Source organism: Triticum aestivum, chromosome 6D (assembly GCF_018294505.1).
Source record: "Triticum aestivum cultivar Chinese Spring chromosome 6D, IWGSC CS RefSeq v2.1, whole genome shotgun sequence".
Classification (NCBI taxonomy): Eukaryota; Viridiplantae; Streptophyta; class Magnoliopsida; order Poales; family Poaceae; genus Triticum; species Triticum aestivum.
The window spans coordinates 34,008,874-34,018,158 of record NC_057811.1 but is presented as its reverse complement, the minus strand read 5'-3'; the positions used below and the strand labels follow the sequence as shown (position 1 = coordinate 34,018,158).

The 9,285-nt window shown below is 45.4% G+C and overlaps 1 protein-coding gene and 1 long non-coding RNA gene across 3 annotated transcripts; both read right to left on the bottom strand.

Moving 5' to 3' along the window:
* Positions 1-38: 38 nt before the first annotated feature.
* LOC123140937 (uncharacterized) lies at positions 39-4,094 on the bottom strand. 2 transcript variants are annotated; one of them, XR_006470101.1, is made up of 6 exons: positions 3,754-4,094; positions 3,568-3,621; positions 2,108-2,187; positions 1,712-1,966; positions 1,436-1,580; positions 39-683 (listed from the first exon to the last, which is right to left on the bottom strand). It is a non-coding gene; the product is annotated as an uncharacterized lncRNA (long non-coding RNA). The 2 variants fall into 2 exon arrangements; XR_006470102.1 differs by having other exon boundaries at positions 1,712-1,962.
* Positions 4,095-4,625: 531 nt separating this feature from the next.
* Positions 4,626-7,082, bottom strand: LOC123140936 (uncharacterized). Its single transcript, XM_044560199.1, has 2 exons — positions 5,968-7,082; positions 4,626-4,846 (listed from the first exon to the last, which is right to left on the bottom strand). Exon 1 carries the CDS (start codon positions 7,063-7,065, stop codon positions 6,055-6,057), a length of 1,011 nt encoding a protein of 336 aa, XP_044416134.1. The 5' UTR covers positions 7,066-7,082; the 3' UTR covers positions 4,626-4,846; positions 5,968-6,054.
* Between the last annotated feature and the right edge of the window lie 2,203 nt (positions 7,083-9,285).

Genomic DNA, 9,285 nt, shown 5'->3' with positions numbered 1-9,285 from the left:
AATTAATCTTACATGCTGCTCAGTAATCACTAATCAGCATATAACTCACAAAACATCACAAAGTACTCTGTACTAGTGTTTGGGGCGTGCCATTGGCACGCCTCCTGAGCGGTGATGTGCGCACTTATCTAGCTTACACACATCCTTAGATCTAGGTTGATCCTTGATTATATACAGCAAAAGTGATTTGGCCACAGGTAAATATAGCTATTGGACATGGCGAGGGTGCTCCTCTTAAGCGTTATTGTATGCACTAATCATACTGCAACGTTGTAACAGCACAGACAAACGACAGTGGTTAAAAATATAACACTACCGATAGCAACAAAAAATAGCAGCCCCTAGAAAACCTCTGGCATGGTTCTTTTAAATCACATTCTCTATAATCAGCTCGTCTCCGGTGTATCCCTTCTCTTTTAAAAATATGACACTACAGATAGGCATGGAGGTCACTAACTTACAGAGTGGGTAAGCACTGCAAAGATGACATTCATGACCTGGGCACCCGTGTATCCCTTCTCTATAATCAGCTTGGCCATATACCATGCCCCCAGAGAATAGCCGCATAACAGAAGTATCATGACGGTGCCCATGCTCGATGGCCGGTGGGGAGTCGGCGGCGCCGAGCCGCCTCCCTTTTCAATTGAGCAACTCTCTGCTTGCGAAGCTCCTCAAACCAAGCACTGCAATGAAGCAAATACAATTGTAAGTACTAATACATCAATCTAAAAGTTACTTCACTGGAGGACACAAACAATCTATGTTAAACTAAAGTTAATAATGACAGTTGAAATGTCCTGCATAAGGTACTAAAAATGCATACGAGAATGTTAATAATCATCATTTGAATAAATTTCTTCTTCTATCACCTCTCTACTTGATCCCCAGTCCCAGTGCCTATGATGCATTAAAAGTTTAAAACTGAAAATTCGTCTACCAAACATCCAAACATTGTCCTTGGAATACATCATGGTATGTAGTATACACAAGCACAAACTAAATGGGAAGATCATTAACGTCCACAATCAATTCTTCCAAACATGAGATGTTACAGGCCCTTAAGGGATTCAGGTTCCCTGCTCCCCACATAATTTCAAAATTACAATTATTTTGATTTGTAAAACCAACTGTGTGAGTGTTCAAAATGTTTCTGTGAAAGGGCAGAAAGCTCCCGCATATCCAAACTTTTTGGACAAACTACCCTTGGTAATTGGTACCAAAGCGAGCAAAAATTGTGTAACCTGTGTAATTATACAGGACCAACTGAAGTTATACCACATTCTTCCTCAAAAGAAAAAAGAAAACATGCAACATTTTACCCGTGGATGGTGGTTGGGTGTTGATTTGTCTTGAAATACGGAAGTGGTCGCTAATATCACAAAGATTTAGTTCAGCTAAGATCAGGCATGATTTGCAGGATGAGGAGTTAATTGACCTGCTGGTGCATTTTCCATTATTCATAGGGTAGCTTTCAACTGTACTCGCTTTCACCTCATTTTCTTGTAAGTACTGATGGTAATCTGCAGGGCGGTGTCTCAAGTCACAATTTATGAAGTTGCTGCAGCAGCATGAGAAGATAGCTGAAACCAGGCACATTACTGTTAGAACCAAAGCTTGTAAAATTGCCACCCTTATCAAAACAGGATTGTTCTTGGTTCTTCAAGACAAAAACCGAATGCACCTACAGAGAAATATGGGTATTATACCATACCAGTCCGGGAAGGCTGGCCTCACCGGCATCCACCCATGGTGACAAGGAGGAACTTTAGGAGGAGCATGTGGACGACGGCTGCCTCGAGCAGAAGAAACTCTCAATGTGCACATAACCTGCATAAGTTACAAAATGATCCACCGGTTCTCGAACGCAGATAATCATGACATCGAAAAATGGGGCACCCTGCGGAGATAATTGACAATCCAGGTTGCCGGCTTCCTCATAGTGATATGCCACAAAAATCTAACCTATCTTGTCAACAATAAAAAAAAGAATATGAGCCTCAAAGAAAGTCCCGATATCAGAGATAAAAAAGTAATGAAACAGAATATGAGTCTCCTAGAATCACTTGACCAGCTCAAAAAATAAAGAGCCACACGAAGCTATTCTCACCTGATAGCTTGGTTGCTCACATTCACATCCATCCAGCGAGTCCTGCAGTTCAGAGCGGCGAGAGGAAGCCGACCTGCTGTCTGCACAAGAGGGTTGAATTCATTAAGCATTTTCATTAGACCATCAGCTATTGCTCTATCAATACCACTCTCTTTTTCACCATCTTCAGACATCACGGCATTAATTCTGTTGCTCACCTCATTATGCGTGTCATGAATATACAATTCAGCAAATTTTGGAGTAGCACCTCTGTTGGGCAATAGTGATCCTATACGATGATATACCAGACCATGGATTTTAAAAACATAAGGGCCACCACCCCCGTTAATGTGTTTGTCGATATCGGCTCCCATGGAAGTAAAAGCGAAAAGAGAATTATACTGCCTTATTCTATCCAAGAAGTGCTTGCACCGTGAGTCACCATTGAATCTAAGAAGCTCTGATAGGAAAGGAGGGGGGGTTTTAAAAGGTGGTATTTTGACCTTACCACCCTTACAGCACAAGCTGTATAGGATACGGCGCTCAATCACAGAGGATTCAGCCTTGCATCTCTCATGGAACCAAAACACGGCACCACAGAATTGGCAACGGTATTCAGGCGCACCGTGATATGATCTCTTCCTATGTGTGGCTGCAAAGACGAGACATCAGAGGTGCACACAGAGCATTTAACATGTTTTAGTCTGAATTGTTTCTATACCTTTTAAGAATTCAGTGTATTCTGGACAGAACAGAGATCGAGATGTAGATGTAGTTGGGTATGGGTATCCTTCAAATCAACAGAAAGATTTTATTCACTGCAGTTTGACTAAGGTATTCTATATTTTTTAAGTGGGCACAAAGACAAGGAAATGAAAACACACCTGAAGAAACCCATTTACGGAACTTTCTCTTTCGCACTCGCTGTTGACGCCTAACGCTGCTATAAGCAGCTGAGACAACCGGAAAGTAACCGCCACCTATTGTGCCACTCATGTTAAGATCGTTCTTAAATTGTGGAAGGCGAAGCATGGTTGTGTCAAAGTGCGGTACACGCACCTACAAACAGCGTGTTTGCAGGGACAGAGGAAGTAGCACGCCCGGCATGAAACGCATCTAAACGAAAAAAAATCAACGACAATCAAAGGTCAAACACAGTGTAAAGGCAGGCGAGCAAGCAAGGAAGACAGATCATGAAACCAAACAAGCACGAACCCTGAAACAGTGCGATTCCCGCTGAGACTCTGTTGCGCCGCCGAGCCACAGAACGGCCACGCGCAGCAGCACGATCCGCGGCAGGATCAGTTGAGCTCATGTCATGGACAGGATCATTTAAGCTCATATCGTGGGCATGATCATTTGAGCTCATATCGTGCGCACCTACTAATAGTACTAAAGGAATTTAATCGTGGGATCCCAATATGAACAGCATCAGGATCATCATGTGATGGGAAAGGCGTGAAAATTGTGCGTAGGCATACCTGGATGAGAAACACGAGCTAACCTGAGAACCCAATCACCAACGAGCAGGATGCCTAACCAACAAAGCAACACTATTAGAACAGACGAATATTCTGGCGATGCATAAGCACAAACAGGTGGTGAGCAGCAACCGACGAACACAGAAACGTCACCAAATCAAAAGAAAAAAAGCAGTGATATTACACCTGAATAAGGCGACAAGAACCGCAACCGAATGCCGGACGAAGACGAGTTTCGATGAAACGAAGAGGATTACCACGCGCAGGGTTAGCAAACAAGGATGATCCGCCCACTCACTTCCCCATGATCTGCGAGATGGGAAACACATATGAGAATAAAGCACAAGATGAAAGGAATCTGCAAGCAACAAACAATAGAGAGAACGAGCAGCTCGAGACGGAGCAAAGTCGGTCGCCTCCATCAGACGAAGAGGAGGGATTGAGCCATGGAGGAGCGGTAGCGGCGGGATCGGAGGAAAAGAGCTTGATTCCCTACGAAGGCGTTGTGCCAAATCACAATGACGAACCCCGATTGCTCCTACCTGGGGAGGTGCTACCTAGCGGCATTTTTTCTATCGTTTTTTCTTCTTCTCACGCACGGTAACGCAATTGGCCGGGCGCAAAGCTCTCTCCCGATTGGCCTCCCAGAACAGTTCGCCTGTGATGACGTGGCTCACTCCATGGATCGCCATTTACGCGACTGTTAATGGGTTTTATTTCTCCTCAAAAACGAAAGGTGAAGGAAGCAATGATGGGCAACTCAGCTTCGTGTAACAGTAAAAGGGGAAGAAACCTAACTTCCAGGTCAATATTTGCCTCCTTACGACAGCATAACACTCCCATTCTTGGGCCATTCCTACTTAAGCTGCTCAACAGATAAGTGTCCAACATACAGTACTAAACTAAAATAACCTTTTCTGACCACATGATTTCGATGAATTGAACAAGAACAACCACAATTGACTTGCAGCCACCATGCTTAAACTGCTCAACAAAATACGACCAGCTTGATAGTAGTATACTAAACTGAAATAACCTTGTCTGGCCACATGATCAGGATGAATTGAACAAGAACAACCGCAAAGGAGTTGCAACCGCCATGCTTAAACTGCTCAACAAAATACGGCCAGCTTGATATATACTAGTATCTCCAAAAAGGCAACATCAGCAGACTTCAGATGATGGATTTGTCCACTATGCAATGTACCACTGCTGCGCGCGCGGCACACTTAAGAGATCAGTTTGTCCTCGCCAGAGATCGACAACATTCTGCCACGATCTGTAAAGATACCAAGCACAAAACTCATGTCAACTTAAGACCTTATAATTTGCTGTGCCATGTACCTTTTCTTACTTCAAAAGATTCCATGGATGGATTTCAGATATGACTTTTAGCTATGCCAGAAAATAACATACAGTTTTTCAAGAAAATCTAAAGCAAGACACAACAGGGCAATATTCTATCAACAAGTCTATTTGATAGTTTGGTAATCTCCAATTTAGCCTAGCAGCAAGTTCATTCTTCATCATCTACTTGACCAATGAACGGCTCTAGCAAATGGAGAAACTTTGTTCTGGGGGTAATATGCAATTGGCCTGCTTCCCATAAAATGGTCCGCGTAAATAGCACATGAGTCCAGATTCACCAATGAAACAAGAGATGTCTTTTATTTTAGGATAGCATAATGTTAAGTACTTGACATCATTTTCCATGTTTGTGGTATACGCGTAAAACATCTGAGTTACATGCTTGTTAAAATAAAATATCTTCTTCAGCTGATTTACAGATGGTAAACGTTTTATGACGAGATTAAATTAGATATTAGATCCCTGTATCTCTAACTGTATGTCCAAAAAGTCTGACAATGCTATTCAGTCCTTCTGAAGATGAGATCGACACCAAACTTCAGATTTCAGGAAAGAGAAACAGGAGAGACTACACTTAGTTTAGTTCTAATTGGCCGAGTCAAGCATTATCCAGACAGTAACTTACAACAACATCATCAGGATAAATTCGACAAAAAAAGCACAATTGATTATAACAACTTGCATGATCAGTATGTAAGCTGCTCAGCAGAAAATAAACGACTCGAAGGTCAGTTAGTCATAGTAATAACAATCTGCCATGATCTAAAAAGACACCATGAACAAAACTAATACAGGATCACCAAGTTTGTGTGCACATTTAGCAATACAGCAGATCCATGTCATGGCCCTTAACAACTAAAACATGAAACATAAAAGTACATTGCCTTTTTCCATGCCACATATTCAGTTTTCCCTAGCATACACAAAATTGTATGGATAATTGTTAATGAACCAGTACCAGCTAGCTAAGCAAGCATACAGAAGCTGTAAACAAAATTCATGACAACAAATAAGCAAGGGCTAGTATCATACCTGGAGTGTAGAAGCTCATGTAGGGTAGGACCCTAAAGTAGACCCCAGGCTCATCAACCTTCGTAAGCTGCCCAGAGCTGAGCTTGATCATAAATAAGCCAGCACCTGTGCAAACAAAGATGACACCCACACCCTCTGCAGACCCAGCAACAAATGGTTTCTCATCTTGTTTGGCAACAGGTATCGTTTTCTCCAGTTCGATGACCCTGTATTGCACCCATTCCGCAGGTCCTTCCGTATCCACCTTCCTTGACCATATATAGAGGCTGGAATCCTTAATATGTAGGTAAAGCCAAGTGAATTGTTCTCCTCCATCGCCATGAGGGCAATGTAATACATGGTGTGCGGCGGCGGGTCAATCATGGATAAGCTGTTCTTGCCCAAGTCATACTTGACGATTGCATTACCCAGCCGAACCGTGAAGTAGACTGCATCTCCGACAACGGTGCCTCGCTTAGGGTGGAGATAGGGTGTGTAGTAGCGTCTATATGCTTCTCCCTCTCGCATATGCTTTGCAAAGGTTTCACAACTGTCGTTGAGGCACACCGGCTCGCTCAATGCCCCCGTCTCCGACGAGTAGACGCTCGCGCATATGGTGTCCTCGTAGTCGTGGGTGGCGGCGAAGAGCACGCGGAAGGGGCCGCCGTGGCAGTCGAGGTGGTCGCAGCCGTCGGCGGCGCAGAGCACCGCCGCGGACTCAATGTCCGGCGTGGGGACGGCGTGGCGGTCGCCCGTGACGGGGTCCCAGACGAGGTAATCCACGTCCTCGTTCTCCAGCATGCGGACGAGGACGCGGCCATGGCGGCAGTCGAGGGGGCGCGTGCGGCGGCCGTCGGAGCTCGGGTGGGGGAAGTCCGGCGCCGACGTGGTGGAGGCGAAGCGGGCGGGCGCGTCCCCGTCGATCACCCTGAGCCTGTGGAGGAGGCCGAGGAGGGGAGGGGTGCCGTGGAAGGCGCGGTAGCGGCGGAGGAAGCCGGGGTCGCAGAGGATGCGGAGCCACGGCTTGCAGACGAGCGCGGCGCGGAAGAGGTGCTCCGGCTCGTCCGGCGGGAGGCGGAGGAGGATCTCGGCGGTGACGTCGTCCATCAGCGACGCCATGGAGGGCGGAAGCGAGGGTTTTTGGTGGGGATTGGGGGAAGAGTCGGAGCAGCGCGAGGCAGGTTGGGCTCTTCGGCGAGAACCGGCTTCAGCCTTCTTTCTACTCGGTTGGGTTCGACCAAGAGTTCGAGCGCAGTCTTAAAAAAAAAAGGTTACAGCGAGAATTTCTTTTTCTTTTCTTTTAATATGAAAATTTCTCAAAGAAGACGGTTGGGTTCGATCAAAGAGTACAGTTCATGTCAAAAAAGGGTTACAGTTCAGTAAAATGAAGTCAGCAGAATCACAACTGGACGCGGAACGACTAGTGAAAAATAAAAATCTCTAGCTCCGCCGCTGTGCCAGGGTACTAATTAATGTGAATAATTTACCTGAAGATGACAATTCCCCTATTCCTGCGTTTGACATCTAGTTCTGGCCATCCATTTTCAAATCCTACGGCTCTCCTGCTAACATATCAGTTTGACAACTAGGATTTTGTGTAAACCCTTGATCTTACATCGAAGGTCACTCGGGAGTTGCCACACCTTTGTTCAACGTCCGGCGACCACATTCCCATTTTGTTTTCTCTTTCATCTGGGATCATGTTTACAGTAGTATACTTTCCCCTTTGATAACAGAAACCGTAGCAAACTTGTGTCGATTTGCTCTTAATCTCTGCAATTCTTGTGTTTAGTTCAGTTAACTCTAGTCAGTTCGAGGTGGGATCGGGAGAAAGACCGGATTGTTATTTTTCAAGAATTTTGAACTACTGCAAACAAGAATTTCATCACTATGCAAAACTTTTTTCACAAGATGCAAGAAAATTTCAGCGCTTACTATGGGACCCTGAACTGTTACCCAATTCCGGGTCCGCCAACACCAGCGTCACCAGGCCCAACCGGAGAGCAACAACGACTTATGAGAGGCCTTGGGCCCTCTCCCCCCAAAAGACTAGCCTGTTAGGAGGGGACACCCCCGCCCTTATAAATCGTGTTATGTCTCCTCCCACAACCGATGTGGGACTAAACCCAACATGAACTAGAGGTTGAAGAGGACATACTGTTGGAAATATGCCCTAGAGGCAATAATAAAATGGTTATTATTAAATTTCCTTATTCATGATAATTGCCTATTGTTCATGCTATAATTGTATTAACTGGAAACCGTAATACATGTGTGAATACATAGACCACAACATGTCCCTAGTAAGCCTCTAGTTGACTAGCTCGTTGATCAATAGATGGTTATGGTTTCCTGACCATGGACATTGGATGTCATTGATAACGGGATCACATCATTAAGAGAATGATGTGATGGACAAGACCCAATCCTAAGCATAGCACAAGATCGTGTAGTTCGTTTGCTAAGAGCTTTTCTAATGTCAAGTATCGTTTCCTTAGACCATGAGATTGTGCAACTCCCGGATACCGTAGGAATGCTTTGGGTGTACCAAACGTCACAATGTAACTGGGTGGCTATAAAGGTGCACTACAGGTATCTCCGAAAGTGTCTGTTGGGTTGGCACGAATCGAGACTGGGATTTGTCACTCCGTATGACGGAGAGGTATCTCTGGGCCCACTCGGTAATGCATCATCATAATGAGCTCAATGTGACTAAGTAGTTAGTCACGGGATCATGCATTACGGAACGAGTAAAGTGACTTGCCAGTAACGAGATTGAACGAGGTATTGAGATACCGATGATCGAATCTCGGGCAAGTAACATACCGATTGACAAAGGGAATTGCATACGGGATTGATTGAATCCCCGACATCGTGGTTCATCTGATGAGATCATCGTGGAACATGTGGGAGCCAATATGGGTATCCAGATCCCGCTATTGGTTATTGGCCGGAGAGGTGTCCTGGTCATGTCTGCATGGTTCCCGAACCCGTAGGGTCTACACACTTAAGGTTCGGTGACGCTAGAGTTGTTATGGGAAATAGTACGTGGTTACCGAAGGTTGTTCGGAGTCCCGGATGAGATCCCGGACATGACGAGGAGTTCTGGAATGGTCCGGCGGTGAAGATCGATATATTGGACGAAGGGTATTGGAGTCCGGAAGTGTTCCGGGGGTACCAGGCTATGGCCAGCATGACTGAAAGGTGTTTCGGGAGCCCCGGCAAGTGTTGGAGGGCCTCATGGGCCAAAGGGGAAGGGGCAAACCAGCCCACTAAGGGGTGGTGCGCCCCCCACACCATTTCCCACAATACTTGGGGAGGTGGGGCGCCTCCACCTGG

What these genes read in the sequence shown, in the direction of transcription:
- LOC123140936 (XM_044560199.1), bottom strand. Translation starts at nt 7,065, where the DNA reads ATGGCGTCGCTGATGGACGACGTCACCGCCGAGATCCTCCTCCGCCTC.